General features: G+C 28.1%; 2 protein-coding genes across 4 annotated transcripts in view; one reads left to right on the forward strand and one right to left on the reverse strand.

Moving 5' to 3' along the window:
• LOC112692322 overlaps positions 1-19,868 on the reverse strand; it is a 41,045-nt gene that overhangs the window by 20,781 nt on the left and 396 nt on the right. The window lies entirely within an intron of this gene.
• LOC112692323 lies at positions 12,737-18,795 on the forward strand. 3 transcript variants are annotated; one of them, XR_003149404.1, is made up of 8 exons: positions 12,737-12,956; positions 16,391-16,414; positions 16,493-16,612; positions 17,263-17,486; positions 17,816-17,893; positions 17,985-18,213; positions 18,289-18,451; positions 18,612-18,795. XR_003149404.1 is itself a non-coding variant. In XM_025566954.1 (2 exons), exon 2 carries the CDS (start codon positions 15,438-15,440, stop codon positions 16,173-16,175), a length of 738 nt encoding a protein of 245 aa, XP_025422739.1. In that variant the 5' UTR covers positions 12,737-12,956; positions 14,048-15,437; the 3' UTR covers positions 16,176-16,253. The 3 variants fall into 3 exon arrangements, 1 of the variants encoding a protein (XP_025422739.1); XR_003149405.1 differs by lacking the exons at positions 16,391-16,414; positions 16,493-16,612; positions 17,263-17,486; positions 17,816-17,893; positions 17,985-18,213; XM_025566954.1 differs by lacking the exons at positions 16,391-16,414; positions 16,493-16,612; positions 17,263-17,486; ... (2 more) ...; positions 18,289-18,451; positions 18,612-18,795 and adding an exon at positions 14,048-16,253.

Raw genomic sequence — 19,868 nt, forward strand, 5'->3', positions numbered from 1 at the left:
CCCATTACCGCCCTTGGCCCTTTGTCGATGAATGTGATACGGGACGTCATCGGTCTATTTTTAGATGCCCGAAATTCGAGTACGTATAGTGCTGGATGCTCTGATGAATTTCCAAGACTTTTTTTTTATAGAAAACTCGATTTACCGCCTGATTCATAACCCAATGATTGTTGCCGAGGTTATCGATAGATGGGCCATGAGTACATCGATCATACAGCCAATCTTGGAAGAGATGATGGACAAGTAACAAACCTTTCATTCATTTCATAATGTTCAAAAAAAACTAACGTAATAACTACTTTATGTAACTTATCATTAAAATATAATTGGTGTTTGTTACAATGTAATACGTAAAAAGAAGATATTTAAAGAATTCAATCAAAAATATATATTATATTATTTTTTTTTTTTTTGTGTATAACTATAAAACTTATAATTATAGCAAAAAGTTGTGCGAAATTAAGTTTTCGAATAATCTTGTACAAACATAGGACATATAAAAAAAGCCAATAAATGTCATCGTATAAAAAGTATAATAACAAATATTGGAAAAATATTATTCAGTAATTTTTTTTTTTTATTATATACTAATTATACGGTATACTAATTATTTCTTGAAATAGTTTATTGCTATAATTTTGTTTTTCGATTATAATTTTTAACTCTTATTGCTTTTGGGTAACTGGTAGTTTAATTTTTCCGTTGAAATTTTTCCTAAAGTTAAAAAAAAAAGCCTTTATTTATAGTTAATCTCCGGTCTATTTATTTTTTATATATTTTTCCAATTGCTTTAAAAATGTCATAAAAACTAAATAATGCCATTTATAGGCTCGTAATTTTTATATGTGTGTTGTATCCATTCAGGGTTTTTTTTATGATTTTTCCTGACTGCATAAATGTATTCACGCTCCTGAATTGTAGAAGAGAATTAAAGTACATACACATATTGCCAATGAATTATCAAATAAATCAGTTATTTATACGTCATTAATGCAATATTATTATTTGAAAATTATAATTTTTTTTTTTTTTTTTTGTTTATATAAATAAAAGGTACAATATTATAATTAGTCAAATGTTTATTTAAAATTAAATTTAAAAAATTAATTAAATAACTTTTTTTTTATTTAAATAATTTTTGTTTTACGCTTTTACTTAAAATGGTAGTATGTAGGTATAGTAAAGACTGATGAATATTATTAACAATTTTAAAACATTTTTTTTTTTTTATCAATTCACTAACAGTTTCAGAGTTCGATTCTACCTCAATATCACTATCTAAAGTCACTTGATCTGTTTCTTGCAATGTGCCTTTAAAATAATTCTGTGTATTTCCTTTTGGTCTATTAGTGTTCCTTTGTTCCTTCTAGCTTTCATTTTCATAAAATGTATAACTGCTTTTCTTACATCCCATTTGTATCCTATATAATAAATATAAAATAACAACGGGGAGTTTTTGTTGCACTGCACAAAGTAATAATTGTCACTGCACAATTATGTTTCTCACTGCACAAAATGTGTCTTACTACCAGTGGCGGCTCGTGTATATGTGCAAAATTGCACGTGCACTACCTACTCAAACACAAAAAAAAATGAAAACATAAACCATAATGATACAACTAAATACCTGTAGTATTATTAAGATTATTTTTCAAAATATAAAAATATAAATTCAGAATATTATGAAAATAATATAATATTTAGATTGGATTATTCCGAAAGCCAAACGAGCAGGCGGTTTTTCACAACGGAACGGTATCAGTGTGTGTTATAGTAGTGCAGTAGTGCACGCTATTGCTATGTACATTTGTACAATGTAAAAATTAAAACTAGTCGAAACACCCAACATGCGTTAAGGCGCGTCCACATAGTATGCAAATACGACACGCAGCATACGCACATACACAGCATTCGTCAAAAACGATGATAGTGTGGACGCCTTTGCAAACATCACATACAGCGCATACATGTGTATTTCGTGTTTGCCGGATTGTCGGTACATCAAAGAAAATTATGACTACTATTGGACGGGGTTTTTCGTTATTTCGGTGTATTTACTGTTCGAAACTAAGTCCGAACGCAATAAAAATAAAATGATCACTGTCACTTTGTCAGTGTACGTGTACAGCGTAGGTTATAAATTATTGTGTAAGTTTTTTGAAATTACATAATTTAAAATGGACTTCACTGACGACCAAATATTACAATTAATCAATGAATATGAAAAGTATCCCGTTTTGTGGGATCCTAAGGATAAATTCTATAAATTAAAAAATAAAAAGAAGGATGCGTGGGACGCAATCGCTTCTATTTTTGAAACTAATGGTGTTGTACTAATGAAAAAAATGAATTAGGTTTTAAATTCTTATGGCCGAGAGCGTCGAAAAATGAACACAAAATGTTCTGGAATGGGTGCAAATGAAGTTTATACATCGACGTGGTTTGCCTACAACGCTTTAAGTTTTTTGCACGCTAAATACCAACCCAGGCCAACAACAAACATGTGGACGCGCCTTTAAGTGTCCACGGAATTTATTTCATTCATGTACAACACGAAAATCAAGTACACTAAATACTATGTGTACGGTGAACGAGTGTGCAGTATGTGATGTTTGCAAACATCACACATGATTCAAAACACGTGAGCTGTGTGTCATGTTTGCACACTATGTAGACGCGCCTTTATAATGTAATTAAAGTGCACATTCGTTTCTGTGCACATAAACAATTAAATTGTTTTCAGCTATTTATTTTCGATATCACCGCGTTGTTGCGCGTTGGCATCGGCATTATGATTTATTTTTACTCTCATTTGTTTATTATATTCCGATTATCGGCTGATAATGTAAGTCATTATCTTAAATTCAAAACAACAATCGTGTTTCTGTTTACTATCGAACGTTTACTAACCGACGTTCACGTATATTATTATTCGTGTAACTAACGAACTGCAATTAATTTATACATATAGATAAGTACGTTATAATATAACATATTATACATATTATATACCTTTACCGATGTTAAAATTAATATATTTTTAATCACCTACATATTTTACAAATTATTTGTGCACCACCTTATGTGAACCTCACGAGCCGTCACTGCTTACTACACACTAAAAAACCCTGCATCCACTATTAAAAATAGTTATGGATCCAAGTTCGATCATCAAGATGGTACCGAAAGGAAAGTACAGAAATTCATTAAATTTTCCCTCAGATTCAGTGGAGTTGGCAATTTTCAAAATAAATGCAAAACCAGACGATATAACATCGAAAAATGCTAATGTCTATTTTGGGTTCTTTTAACAGAGGAATGTGTATTTTACGCCGTGCCGAAAATTACATTCGTAAAACAATGATATATGGTGTTTTTTGTTTTTTTTCCCCTCTAAATACTATTGCGAATGCGAAATGTGTGCTGCAAAATTCTCATTGAACTGGTGATTAATGCACGCGAAGTGCCCACAAGTGCGAGTTGCCGTTCGACACATTCGGATTCATGCGGTATACGAGCCGAGCCAAACCCAATACTTCGATCCGATCGTTATCAGTACATTTTTTTACCGTGCTCAAAGAAATAACAACCATGGTTGTGCGTAAGCATCCACGTGGACAGATATTTTCTGATCGACCGTTATTTGCAACTTGAATTCGACGCACAATTTCCCATGGGTGTAATTATTATCGACCGTCTCGGTGGTGAGAGGAATAACTACTAAGAGAGAAGCACAGGAATTTATGTTAAAACCAATTTTCTGAGCAACCTTTTTGTAAGTATTGTTGAGCTTCAACGTGTTTCATAAACTCCGCTGAAAATGCATAATAAAGCGTTCGTGTGTACTAAAATCGCTGTCTTTAGTACATCTAAATGCCTTGATCACGTAACACATACAACTTACAATAACTGAATAATATATGCAGCGAATACTTTTCAATGACACCGACCTTCTTTCGAAATCGTTTTTCGAACACTGGTTTACTTATCGTCGCGTTGATGACCCGCGTGTATACGTGAGTGCTTACGCGCAACAAAAGATAGTACTCGTCTCATCGGGTTCACGAAGGCTATTTCTGTTACGATTGAAGCAGAGGCAGATCCACAGTTAGGGAACTGTGGGTCGGATCATTTCAAGAGTAAAATTATTAGGGCTGAAATTTGATTATAAATGTACACCTTATAACAAAAAAGTACGATACGATCATATAATGTTTTTAAGTTTATTCATAATTATCATTGAAAACATTAACATTTATTGCATAGAGCTTCCATCGGGTCTGGCATAGAGATCTTTACTGTACTATACAGTTAAACCAGTGGTGTCATTTTTAGGGGGAGGTGTGGCAATCGGGGCATTCGTCTCAGTCTAGTATTTACTTCAACCCATAATCGGTACATTTAAAATGTATAAGAAGTCTTTAAGAGACTAATTTCGGCAACAATTAACTGTTGGTCAGCCGATCTCCTGAACCCCCCACCTTGATCCTCACCTGGATTAAAACGTGTGGACGTACCGCGATTGGTGGGAAACGTGGACATTCGTGCACACGTACAATGAGTTACACGTGGTACACGAATGCGTCGTATGATACGCTACGTAAACTCGAGGGCGTCGAAGTGTATCAAAATCAAGGTTGGACTCGTCGAATCATTTTTTCAGCTCTTTGCATCAAGTTAGTCTAGTGCAGCGATTCCCAAACTTTTTCAGCCATAGAGTTATTTTTTAACCAGTATTTTCTCGTGGAGCTCCAAGAAATATTTTGTATTAAGTTTTATTTACGTGAGTTTTACGAAGTATATCACACATGATATGTATTTATATAAGAGGAAACTAAAAACGAGATGGTAGTATACAATTAATATTATATTTATATACAATATATCTGGCCGAGATATAGCTGTAATGGTCATGGGTACTATCTAAAATTAAAAACTTATATTTTCCCACCGGGATTTTAATATTGTTTGTATACGTATCGGTGAATTATATTTGAGTTGACGGAGTGTTGTAAGCTCGTTTGTTTTAAATAACGATCTATAACTGTTATATTTTTATATTTCTAGGGTAAAACGAACCAGACCCTTTAGAAACAATCATGGTTTTGGGAACTGCTGGTCTAGTTTATAGACCGCATATAGAGATATGCGAGTTTTTGTATAAAATTAAAAATTACATCTCCTTCCTTGTTAACTTGGTTTAGCAATAAGTTACATTTTTCATGTGTACACTCGTCTAATATATACATTATTTTGATCCCAATTTAAATCCAGGTACCGTACATTCATTATTTCCACGACTATCATTAGCATCAACTTTATGTGATTATAATATTACTTAATTCATTAGTAACTGTTTATTACCGAGAACAATTTGATTCCTCAGTATATACAAGTTATTTGAAAAAATAAAAAAGGAACCTGTTCATTTTGTTAAAACTCAACTTTTTACTTTGGTAATACGCCTAGCCTTAATCAAAAGTTTAGAATGACTTTACCTTCAACCAATCACCAAGGTAGAATAATTTCTTGTATTCTGAAATCAGTCAAAGGACCTGTCAAAAATGAAACGTAGGGATACCACCCATCATCTACAAAATCAATCACATGATACTTGTCATTGTTACAGTGGCGTACGAAGGGTCTTGGTTCGGAATTAGAGTTTTTAATTTGTTGATTGATTGATCTATAAGATCAGTCGAAAAAATTACATTTGAACTTTGGAAACAGGAAAATATTTCAGTAAATGGTGATAGGGGATATAAAACCTTAGAAACCCACCGCTGCGTATGCCACTGTTAAAAAATATTGATTTAGTTGGGTTAGTTTGATCAATAGTTCTGATTCGGTGCATATAATAAATATTACAATTTTATAAGTAGGTACGCGATTCAATCGAACATCAAAGGAGTCAAAGAAGACAACGTCGTGACGTAGTGAATTATACTATTGTGGTAGTACAGCATGCGAAATCATTAAACGTGTGATATTTACCGAATAATATAAGGTTCATTTAGACGGTTTAAATAATGATGGTGCACGCCGCTGCAGCCAAGGACTACACAATATGTCATACAACGAAGTTTACGATCAAGGCTCATGACTAAACCATTATATTAACGTCGACGTACAAATCCGGTTTGTTGAAACGCATGCCACGACCTTAAAGCACAATAATAACACCGATTATTATATTGTACACATTATAACTGCTCATCAACGAGGTAACAACGTGGAAAATCTTGGTTACCCGTATACGTCGTATGGTGGTCGTAGATTGTATATACTTTTATTATTTTCATTTATTTCCAGCGTTAATGATCATCGAGACAAGCCCAAGGTCATATATAGGTTTATTTAGGGCTCCAAGGTTCTTATAAATAATTATTATCACTTGATAATTGAGAGTAATTATTGGTAATCATGTGATATTTAAATCCGTCTCCACGGGTTGACTGCGCATATATGGGCCGTGTGCGGACGTTACTCCCAATAAACAATAGGTCATGGTAAGAATGCAATAAGACGCTGCAGAGGATGTGGGAAAAATTGGACACCTAGCGAACCGATGACCGACCGCAACGTGGTCGATTGCGATTGCGAAAACTACAGCAACACTTCGACCCGGATATATGTTTGCCGAATATCGTAAGAGCCCGAACACTATGAGTATGATGTTAAATAGGTTTTACTAGTCGATTTTCCTACGGTTCTTGTTCGGTAAAATAGTCAACCGGAAAATATTGCTTTACCAATTAACAAAAGTGGTTAAAGTTGGATGCAAAACGTAAACAAAAACAGAATTCTGGAACTATTTCCAAACTTGTTGATTCTCATAAACCAATAAAATAATATTCATGTTAATGTTACATGTAATATTGTTCATAATTGAATTGCTCTTTTTACTTTTAGACGTATGTTATAATTACAATTGTTCATGTAATTTTATAAAACACATATTCACACATAATGTTTGGTTTGATTTACCTTACTAATGAATATTTGAACTACATATGTCTTACATTATCTGCACAAGATATAATATAAATAGATATATACGAATACATATAAATGGTAACACAATAATTTGGTCTAACGAAAATTATATCAAAAAAACTTCAATAAACTCTTATTTAAATATTTATTTAAATACTACAATTTTATAATAAATATATTTTATAAAGTTCTGTGGTTGAAATTCGAGCTTTTACTAAATAACCGTTGTGTTATACTCATGACAAATAAAAACCAAAACTTCATCAACAACTTGTGCGTTATTAAGTTGTAACTGAATAAAAATTGAAATAATTATTATAAGAGAAATTAAATTGCATAAATCAATCACAATATATATAATATAATTATGTACACAACTACATGTTGTTACATAGTTTTCTAATAAAAATTGATTCATTCAATACATAAAATTCAAACGAACTAAGATATACTTGGTAAGTTTACTAAAGCTATATATGACGATTACGTATACAAGAGAGATTAAGTATAATTATTACGACAATTTATGATCTCCGATTGGATTAAGTTACATAACTTAACATTACTTAGTTTCCTCGTCACTTATACTTGTTTGCAAATTGAATACTCGAATATCAGTTGCTAACGTTCCTGATAATATTCGTTATTTAATTAATGCAACGTATAATATTTATATATATATATGTATATGGTTTATGAATATTTACATAACCACTAGAAAAACTGAACGATTGAAAAATTATAATATCGCGCGGAAGAGGAAACACTGTTCGTACAAGTAGTTCCGGCCCTCGAGCATATATAAATCATATATAAATCGAGAGAGATTTAAACGCTATTCTAAAACAATAAATACCACGCACTGACTCGACGCTTACAATTATAACACACCGGATATAGATTCAGATTATAATTTGTGATACTTCAAAAATTTATAAGTCAAATATTACCAACCCATTCTAGTATATAATACGTTAATAACCATATGAGTATTAACTAATTGGCTTTATAGTAATAATTGTGTATACAATTATTATAAATGCTATTATCTTATCTTTTCTCTTATATTATTCTTTTATCTTTTGTAGTAAATTTCAATAAAAAATTTTAAAGGAACGGGTTCAAAGAAAATGACACACCTACAAAACACAATATTATATCATTCATACCGAAATTTTTGCATTAGCAAAATCAATTGATTGAAAAATGGTACAGATTCAAAATTAATAAAAATAATGTTTTATTTTTTACATTTTTTAAAATGATAAAACCGTCAATAATTTTTAGAAATTTTTCTAATTATTTTTATTTTGTATAATTTTAATTATTTTCCTTGTAGACGTAAAATGTATTGCAACATAAAAAGCATAAAAATGCAAATTTCAGCATAAAAATGGTTTTATGCTATACAATTAGAAGGTTAATAAAAATATTTTTAATAGTTACAATTGTTTTTGTTATAATCAATTGTAATTATTCAATGTTAATATCAGCATATAAATACGAAAATGATGATGACAGTATAATACCCGTATTGATATATAATATATTATAATAAAATTATTATTTTCTTTTTACAGGGAAAAGCATTCAAGAGGAATATAAAAGACTTTATGCAAGCATATAAACCACCTTTAAATTATGAGGAAATGTACAATACAATTTTCTACGAATCTTATCTTGTTACAGAAATGTTTTTCCCGCAATATTTATTAGAACTCAAAAGAATAGCTAAAGGAGCTGACGTTTATTTTGATCATGTAACATTATTTTTTCATTGTTTCATTTCGTTTAGCAATCTATTTATTACGGTTTTCTATTTTTTCAGCTTTTCCTGATCCATTTGAATGATATTATGTTGTCGAAAACCGAAACTTCGAACGAAAATAAAGCTGCCCGTTGTTCTACGTTAATTGTTAATAGACCGAATGCGCATCAGGTATAGTAATAGGTAGTGTTGTACATAAATAACCATCAAATTATCTGGATAGGATAACGAATAATTCATTTAAAATTCCGACGATTCCAAACACCGCACACTTTTTTAAATTCTTGTAACCAAAAACCGCACATTTTATAATGATATATAATTTATGATTTATTATTTTACCCCCTGTGGTTTGGGGTTAGAATAGGACCACAGTAACTCCTGCTTATCGTAAAAGGCGATTAAAAGGAGTTAGCGGAGGGCTGCAGTAATCGCTACTACCGACCACTGACGATTTTCGCAGCGGATCTAACGGCAATGGAAGATTTGGCGAAGGCAGCTTGAGGAAAACTTAAGTACTGGCTCGCCAACTGCGATGCAGAAAGTAAGAGGAAACTACTGCATTATACATCCTGAGGATAATGACATGATGGATACAGTAGAATTAAAAAATTCCGGAGGTAAAATAGTCCTCCATTCGGATCTCCGGGCGGGGACTAATGCTACTAAGTATTCATTAAAGGAGAAGAACAAAGTAAGGAAAAGAAGAATAGGAACATGGAATGTAAGGTTTTTAGGGATCTGTGGTAAATTGGAGAACCTCAAAATTGAAATGGAACGACTTAAAATAGATATAATAGGAATAAGTGAACTAAAATGGAAAGGTAAAGGAGATTTCTGGTCGGAAGGCTACAGAATTATATTTAGTGGCGATGACCACAGAGTAACAGGAGTTGGTTTCATACTGAACAAAGAAATAGGAAAAAAAAGTAGTAGAAATTGTTCAATATAATGACCGAATAATTGCTATTAAAATAGAAACTAAACCTGTTGATACATTTATTTTACAAGTATACATACCAACCTCAACTCACAAAGACGAAGAAATAGAGGAAATGTATGAACAAATAAATGAGGTGATAGAAATAACAAACGAAAAGACAAATTTGAGTGTTTTAGGAGACTGGAATACTATAGTAGGGGGAGGCAAAAGAACATGGAGTTACAGGTGAATTTGGTTTAGGCAAAAGAAATGAAAGTGGACATAGGCTAATTGAGTTCTGCAAAAAAAGGAATCTAATCATTACGAATACAATGTTCTCACAACCGATAAGAAGAAGATATACATGGACCATGCCGAGAGGAAGAGCAAGATATCAAATAGATTATATATTAGTAAGAAAAAGATATAAAAACCAAGTAAAAAAATACAAAACTTACTCAGGCGCGGACATTAACAGTGATCACAATCTAGTGTTAATGGTAACAAACTTAAGCCTGAAAAGAAAGGAATATAACGAAAGTACAAAAAGAAAATGGTGTATGGATAAACTAAAGAATGAAGAAAGAAGAAGTGATTTCAATGAAGAATTAAATAATCTATTACAAAAAGCAAATAGCAATAAGAACCAAGATAATGACAAAGTCGAATGGGAAAAATTAAGGGATTCGATGACAAAAGCAGCGGAAAAACATCTCAAATTCACTAAAGAAATGCGTACGAAAACATGGATAAACAACGAAATTATAGATCTCATTGAAAAACGAAGAAAATACAAAAACGCGGTTAGTGAAGAGGGAATGTCAGAATATAAAATTAAATTGATGTATTATTCGTAATGACGTTGATAAGTATCACATAATACATTTTTTGATGGCGTTTGAAGCATTTTTTTTAGTAAATTATGTAAGTGAAAAAAGTACAAGTAAGCAAATTAAAATGTGGTAAACTCCAAGAATATAATTTAGATACTTACCAAAGAATCAAAAAATTAATATATTCTTATGAAATGTATCTTAAAGATTAATATAATAGCTAACTATACGTAAAAAAAAAATGGAAGGACTATGTATAAAACTACGAAAGTTATGCCATTTTGAAAATAAAAATTAAGAAAAAATCGTTTTTGGGTTCACCTGAAAAGTATGAAATGTCTCTTATACTAAATAACCTTTTAACCTATAATATTTCATAGAAAAACCTTTTTCGATAACACATCAAAAATACAACTAAACTATAAGACAATAATTGTAGAAATGATTACAAAATATTTTTTTAGTGGAAAAGAATCGTCATCTTACGTCAGCCGCTGGTTAATTTGAATAAACACAGTAATTTCAAGTATCAATGTAATTATTTTAATATATATTATGTCAATCGTCTAATAGGGAATTTGCGTTCATTTAGCGTTCAATAAATAATATCACAAAATCGCCTATGCCGTGAATATTGCTTACTTAATTTCTATACAATTTATCATCACGAGTATATATATAAAATAAAAACACGTTTTCAATCTTCCACATTTTAATCAGTATACAATTTTATGTAGTAAAATATTATAAAAACTATTTATAACTTTTTGAATTTTAAGTAGTTTTTCAAAAGCTCTGTATAATATTAATTATGTACCAACACTTATATAATTCACTTGTTATTTGGAAAAAATAGTTACTAAAATATTTTTCTGTTCGCAAGCTAAGTTCTAATTTGCTGATCATCAAATACTTTATAAAACTACAATAAATTGCCCATTGAATATTTTAAACATTGACGTTTTTCATGTTAATTCTTATAATGCATAAATGTCCAATAGCCTATTAAGGTTACTTAAACAGAATAATCTTACTTCCTAGACAGCAATTTAGTAATGTTGATGTTATAGTAACATTGTATATTAAATGATGTTAAACATTTTGATATAAATGTTGTTTTATTATTGTAGAAACATTTATTTTATATTATTATATGAAAAACGTTTTTTAAACGTTACCATAATATTCAGTTTTAATTCTTATAGTTTAAAAGTTACTATAACATTTTATGTTTATTATTTTAGAAATTTTGAATAAATGTGATTTTAAAAATATTTGCTTAAAATATTATACAGGAATTATTTTAATAATGTTTAACAGGCGTCGTTATAGATACTATACGACCTAAAAAATTAGAATAATATGTTATGTGATTTACATTTTACTTTTAATTATTTACTACCACAACATTGTCTATATATTATATTGGTCTCTTCGAATGTATCGAGTGTTATTTTAATATATCTATTATATATTAGAAATTTATTAACTCTATTAGGGACGAGACTACCTCTCCATAGCAGTCATTTATTCTGGTCCCCTTGGTGACCGTTAAATTAATTTTTCACTCGTAGTCTGTAGTGGAGGCTTAAATATATATTTTCGAACTACACACATTAATATATGAAGCACTTAAAATGTTTTTATCATGTGTATAAATTAATGAATCCAAATTAAAATTAAGAAGAAATAGTATTACAATTTATTACATTATATAGTGTGTTTAGTATCTACTATAGTGTACTGCACGTCTGCACATAATTTTAGTTTGGGGTCTATGCCCTATGGACTTGTATACTTGATCGATAGGTACACGTACACGGACATCTCCTTCTCCTATTCAAATAATATTTCTATTATTAAATTATAACAGCAATTGTCGAACATCGAATAACAAATGCATATCTAATATCTATAATAAAGTGATACATATATATTGTATTAAATACTTAATACTTAATTTTACATTATTCAATTGTTTGAATTTTAGATATTTTTATAATTCAAGGGTTTATGAGTTTATTATATTATGATGGTAAACCGTGTACACACTACGTAATACTAATACGTATATTAATAATATATTTATTTATATATAAATAAAAATGCTTATCTTAGTATTATCGATGGTGTTGAAACGCGTACGTCAGCTGTTTATTATGCAGTTCATATTTACCCAAAAAAATGTATTTTTAGATTTCGTGACTAGGTATACAGTGGACACTGGATAACCATGAAACAATAAATGCTGCCATTTGTCATGCTGTCTTAAATCTGAATTGTGTTGTTTGCGCACTGTGCGTCTGTGCAGTTGTTACTTGTGTCTCAGTGTCTGTGCGATTTGTTAATTTATTATTTTTAGTTTTCAAATTTCGATTATAATTAATACATACGTGATACGTCTACTGTCTACGTGTCTTCTAGCTGTTTGTTTATGGTAAATGAAATTTCTATTTAATGAACATTTTAATTTTATATTTTCATAGTATAGTGGTAGGTTTTAACATGGGTATTTACATTGTTGGTATTCAAAAATATAGTTTGTAGATACCTACCACAAACTAAAATTGTAATGTTTAAGATATTTTAGTAATGCTGTAAAAGAATAATTTAATTTTGTGGTAGATTTATAGTTTACTACGAGGTTTACTATTTACCTTTATGTATAATAATATATATTATATTTTATATACTTAATAGCCTATATTTTATACAATGGGGGTTTTACTTTGAGGGTTGTAGAGTAGGTACCTACCTTTTTTTTTATATAGGTATGTACCTACTTTTAAATTTCGCTTCTTTTTTTTTCAATTCAAGCACTAACTAGAATTTAATATAGTGTTAAGCATGTTTAAGGCATTTAAATGAGTTTAAGTCCATATTAGGTATTATGTTTTTTTAACTACTTATTATATTTACACTTAATATTTTATAATATATTTTACACACCAATATTTACAATACATATATTTACCTAGTTGAAAAGACATAAAGACATTGAATGTAATTGTCATTTGTCATACCTACTATGAATATTATAATAAAAATTCAAGTCTTTGTTAATTTATACCAAATTCAACATTTTAGTAACTATTCATTCTAATTGTTACTAATTTCCTAATTGGATGATTATTCCAAAACAGAAAAGCTGTTATATGGCCATATGGGTTTATGAATGTGCTATTTAATATAGGTGAATACAAATTATACTATGTCCATGTACCTATATAGGTATAAACTGTAAGTACCTTTGTCAAATTAGCAATAAATGAAAACATTAATACTTAACATACTACATACTTTTAAATAATATTCAACTTGAATAAATAAATCATTAACTGAATTAATTTATAAAATAAAAAAAATGAAACGTACATAGGTTATTTATGTACATTGTACAATATAAGAACAAATTAAAATATATTTTACTTTATTTAATATTTTGTTGGTAGGTGTACTTACAAACTAACCAATAGACTAGAATAGTAATACAATTTTCTATTTTAATAATAAATATGATTTTGGTAGGTTTTGATTTGTATTTGGAAGTGACTACTGTATAACAATGTCTATTAGAAAAATAGAGAGCGAATGCACCAAGAGAAGAAAGATTAGGGAAGAGATAAATGTTGTCAAGGAAATACTTTCACATTCAAATTCATTAAAATATGAACCACCAGAAAATGTTTTGGAAATAAATAAATCAAATCCTATACTTTTGTTTGAAAATAATAACTTAATATCCCACTCTAACAATCAATACAATATTTCAAATAATTTTCCATCAAATACTACAATTAATTTGCCATTACCAGTTACCAACACTTATGAGCCTACAGATACGCGTATATTTAATACAGAGAAATTATTCATAAATTCATCTAAACAATTTTCAGTTCAAGAATTTATAGCTGCTTGAGCAATAGACTTTAAAATTCCTCATAATGCAGTAAATGGTTTGTTAAAAGGTTTAAAAATGCATGATTGTTTCAATAGTCTACCAATCGATTGTCGAACAATTTTAAATACTCCTATTTGTAAATCTAAAGAAAATCGAGTTGTCAGTCCTGGAGTTTATCATCATTTTGGTTTAGAAAGAGGTATTAAATTACATGCCCCAACAAATGTATAAGATATTCAAATTGCCATTGGAATTGATGGTTTACCAATTTCAAAAAGTAGCAGCTCTCAATTTTGGCCCATATTAGCTTCCATTATGGTTGAACCTCCACCAAAAAAATCTGTTTTTCTTGTTGGCCTATACTGGGGAATTGAAAAACCAAAAGATAGTAATGAATATTTAATTGATTTTGTAACTGAAGCTAAACATTTAGAAACCGCAGGTATTATAATAAATGGAATTAATAATAAAGTAAATATTAAATTATTTTGTTGTGATGCACCTGCAAAGCATTTGCTTTAAAAGTAAAAGGTTACACAGGTTTTTCTTCATGTACTCGTTGCACTATAGAGGGAGAATATATATGCAATCGAGTTTGTTTTCCTTATTCTCAAATAAAATCAATTGATAAAAATCACTATGCATATCTGAATACTGAGGATGAGGAATATCATATTTTAAATCAAATTTCTATTCTTTTTGAATTACAAAGTTTTAACTCTGTAACATCTTTTTCGCTTGACTACATGCACTTGGTCTGCTTAGGTGTTTGTAAAAAAACTCATCAACCTTTGGATTAAAAGACCATTAAATGTCAGGCTTCGGTCTTCAAAAATAAATGAAATATCAACTTCATTATTAGCAATCAATCCATTTCTTACATCTGATTTCTCTAGAAAGAGCAGATGTCTTCAAGATGTATGTCGCTGGAAATCTACTGAATTCTGTTTATTTTTACTATACACTGGACCTGTTGTTTTAAAAACCATTTTAAGTGAAGAAATTTACACCAATTTTATGGTATTAAATATTGCAATGTTAATTTTGTTAAGTCTTGACCGAACATTTCTTCTTCAATATGCCACAGAATTGTTGGATTTTTTTGTCAAGAACTTTGATAATATTTATGGGCAGCAATTTGTATCACACAGTGTCCATGCCTTATTACACTTATGTGATGATTATTATTTATTTGGTCCCCTTGACAATTGTTTAGCATTTGGTTTTGAAAATTATATGAAAAAAATAAAATCTAATCTTAGAAAAAATGAAAAACCTTTAGAACAAATTGTTAATAGATATTATGAAAAATATGAAAAATGTGTTATAAATAATTCAAGTAATAAACCATTAATGGACAATCAACCAGTTTCGAAACATCTTCATGATAACGGTCCACTGGTTGATAATTTAACAGGTCCACAATATTACACTCTTATGTTTAAAAGTTTAACCATCAAAATTAAAAAAGAGAGTGATAGTTTTATACTAACCAAAAATGGAGAAGTAGTCAAATGTATGAATTTTGTTCAAAAAGATGGTATTATCATGCTTATTAAAAAAAAGTTCAACATTTTATTACCATATTTTGAAGATCCCATTAATTCAACAATTATTGATATATTTAAAATAAAAAAATTATCTAGTCGACTCAAATATTGGATAATATATAATATTAAAAAAAAAATGATGGTACTTCATCATAGTGGAGTAAGCCATGCCCATTATTCATATGGACATTTAAATAAATTTTAATTTGTAAATAAAATTGTAAATAGTGTTAATCAGTGAATCAAAGTTGTGTAATTAATGCTCTTAAATAAAATAGGATAGATATAGGTATATATATTAGCTAGTATAAATTTATTAATTATTACTTCAAAATATCAACATATTTTTAATAGTAGGTACATAATTAAATGAAATGTTTAAAATTTTCATAAATTCAATTACCTATTTCCTTTTTTTAGTTAGCTGTCTTCCTCGTTATCAAGGTAAGATTCAAAATGTTCTTTTTCTAATGCATTTATAGTTTTATGTAATAACTTGTATTCTTCTTTAAATATTTTTAGATGTTTCTCAATCAGCTAATTCAAACAAAGAAATAAATAATTTTGAATCTTCTGATAATTCCAATGATGCCTCTTATGACTCAGACAAAGATCCTCTTTGGAAAATTGACAAAAGCCAAAGTATAAATATTTTTTCATATTATCAATAATTAGGTGTATATTAGAATAATAAAATAAAATAAAATTATTTACCAAATTTTTATTTAATTTAAACGTGTAATTAACTATTTCATATAATATACATTTACTACTATATATGAAAACTAGAAATAATTTAAACATCAAATGAATTATGGAAATAAAATTCAGTATATTAAAAAAAAATAATAGATACCAACATTTAAAAGTAACCATTGAATTTTCACTATAATTTTGAAGAAGTTTTAAACCCTGTTCGACTTAGTATGCTAATAAATGAATATTATATAAATTAATATTATTATCTATTACATTATTTTTATCACCATTATACATAATATTAGATGTAATAGTCTAATGTTGAACTTAATCTAATTCTGACTCATAAATTTTGATTTGTTTTATTTAAATATAATATTTATATATCTATCTTTTGATATATGTGTTGATTTTTCTTTAATCTTTAAAAGTGTTGGCATTATGTTGGTATAATAAGCATTGTATTAAAATTGAAAATTTATTGTTAGTTGTATTACTATGTTATTTTGGCTTTAAAAAATGTAATATATATTTTCTAGGAATCATTATGTAATTATATATTTAAACTTTTGACTGTAACTTTTTGTGTTTAGGGAACTCTGTTATTGATGGTATTAATTGTTAACTCCTGTAAAAAATGCCTCTGTGTTAGTTAATAAACTTATTGACAATACAGAACATATAATTCCATCTCCTGTTGGAACTTGGACAGTTGAAAAATACGAAGATACACAATTATTATATAAAACAAGTTCTGATCGCAGTAGTATCAAAGTTAAAAAAGTATTATTTTGTGATCAAATGATTGATAACTCAGGTAATAAAATCTATGATAGTTTATGATTATAAACGTATTCTTTAACTTCAATAATCATGATGATCTAATAAATGTTACCCAAAATATACAATTTATATTAAAAAAAAAAAATAAGATTTAAAAACTTCATAGTATGTCCTATGATTAATTGTATAAGCAAAAGTATTAATATAAATAAATAATTTCTTTTAGTTTGCCATCACTATAAAAAATAAAAATGAACTCATAAAGTTTTAACATACCAATATATATCTGTGTCTTTATCTATGCTAATATTTATATTCTTTTATAAATTAAGATAAACTTTTTTTATATATATTACTATATAGAATCTAGTACTACAGCTGATGTTTTGAAATTGCCTCAAGATACTAATATTTCTCAAACCCAGTCAAATATATCTAATGGTATGTGCATTATTTAGTATAATAATTTATACTTGTATAGTTACTGTATTTATACCTATCTAATTTCTGATAAACTTAATTGATTTGACAGATTTTCAATGGTTTATTACTAATACTTTAGTAAATGTAAAATATGACATTGGTAGCATTTTAAGTATTGTACAATCAATAGTATTAGTATTAATACATTAATGGCTTATAAAAATACTTCAGCCAAAAATATCATAAATCTTGATAGTATATTTCCTATTAAAACTCATGGTGAATTAGAATCTTTGGAAACAAAAATTAAGGCTGATGAAAACTTTAAAAATACATTGGTATTATACTTTTTAACTCTTTAAATTATTCTCTATTATATAAATGTATTGTAACATAATATGTTTATTTTTTAGATTACTCAGTTATCAGTATTAATTGATGTTATTGATCTTGGAAATAGTGTTCGAAGAATTGTATCAAGAATGTTAAGTGATGTTTTGCTATCTGAATATTCGTTATATGGATTTAAATCAAAGCTGTGTTTCTCAAGTTCAAATTGCTATTGAGTTATTATAGGTAAAGCATATTAAACTTTGACTTATTACAAATTACAATAAAAACTATGAAATGAATTATCACTACTATAGGTAGTTGACATTTATTATTATTATTAAGCATTGTAATATGCTACATTTTATTTTATTAATCTAAGATATTATTATTGTACATTATATAGATGCTATAAGAGTAAATGTAAAGTACAGTGTTGTTCCCGAAAAAGAAATTGATAATTTGCTAGGAATTTGGCTATCCCATGCACCATTTCGTATCAAAAAAGCTATCTCGAAAACAAGAAAAACTCTCCAGAATTCTTTCTTCAATTTAATATTAATTGTTATGTATTATTCGTTAAATTATATTCATCAATATTGTTATTATATTATTAACATTTTTTTTAATCTTAGTATTGTATCTTTTAAATTGACAATTTTTTATTTACTTTTTATAATATATAATGTAGTTAATATTATATGATATACTCCACAGTTCGTTATGTTTTTATTTGAATTTTGAATGTAGAATCATAATATTTAAATTGTATAAACATATATTAAAATATTGATATTCCAATGTATTAAACCTATAAATTTATATGCAATATACATATATTTATGTGCTATTTGAGAGTAAACAAATTTGCATTTTAGTAAAATTTGTTTGTTTATCTACAATCGCACATCTTTTCAAAACCAATGCTAATAAAGAAATATTTTAAAAAAAATTTTCTTTTATGGTTATAATATTTTAATTATAATATTACAATATTATTTGTTTAAAATGTTTGTCAAATATTTAAAAATAATATGAACTTAATAGTATGTGATCAACATTATGATAATATTGATATTATGTCGTTAGGATAACATGAAATTAGCGGCCAAATAATTTTATAGTAATGTTACAGTAACGTCTACAAATATTATCATAACATTGATGAAATATTTTACTAAATGTTACTGTTTTATAATTAACATTCTTACAACATTATAAGAATATTCTTTTGCTGTCTGGGTTATATTTTCCAATAGATATAATATAATATAATATAAATATAATATATAATATAATACATATATAATACATAATACACGGTTATTCAAAATGATTCATCCGATTTTAAATAGTTATAAAATGGTAATTATACATTTTATCTTATTAAATTATATACCAATTGAAAGATGGTATACCCAAGTTTTAGAATGTCATTAATTGTTTGTTTTACAATTATTGATTTTAAGCAATAAATTATTTTATGCAAATAATCGTATGTTAACCGAACAGCAGAAAGCGTTTTGTGTGTTGCGATTTTCAAAATGTGAATTGGTAAGAACCGTGCAACATGATTTTCGCCATCGTTACGGGATCAATGTATCGACTTCTCAGAACATACGTCAATGGTATTAGCAGTTTAAAGAAACAGGGTGTTTGGGCA

The sequence above is a fragment of the Sipha flava genome, unplaced genomic scaffold, assembly GCF_003268045.1.
Source record: "Sipha flava isolate LNK unplaced genomic scaffold, YSA_version1 73_pilon_pilon, whole genome shotgun sequence".
In the NCBI taxonomy this organism is placed as follows: Eukaryota; Metazoa; Arthropoda; class Insecta; order Hemiptera; family Aphididae; genus Sipha; species Sipha flava.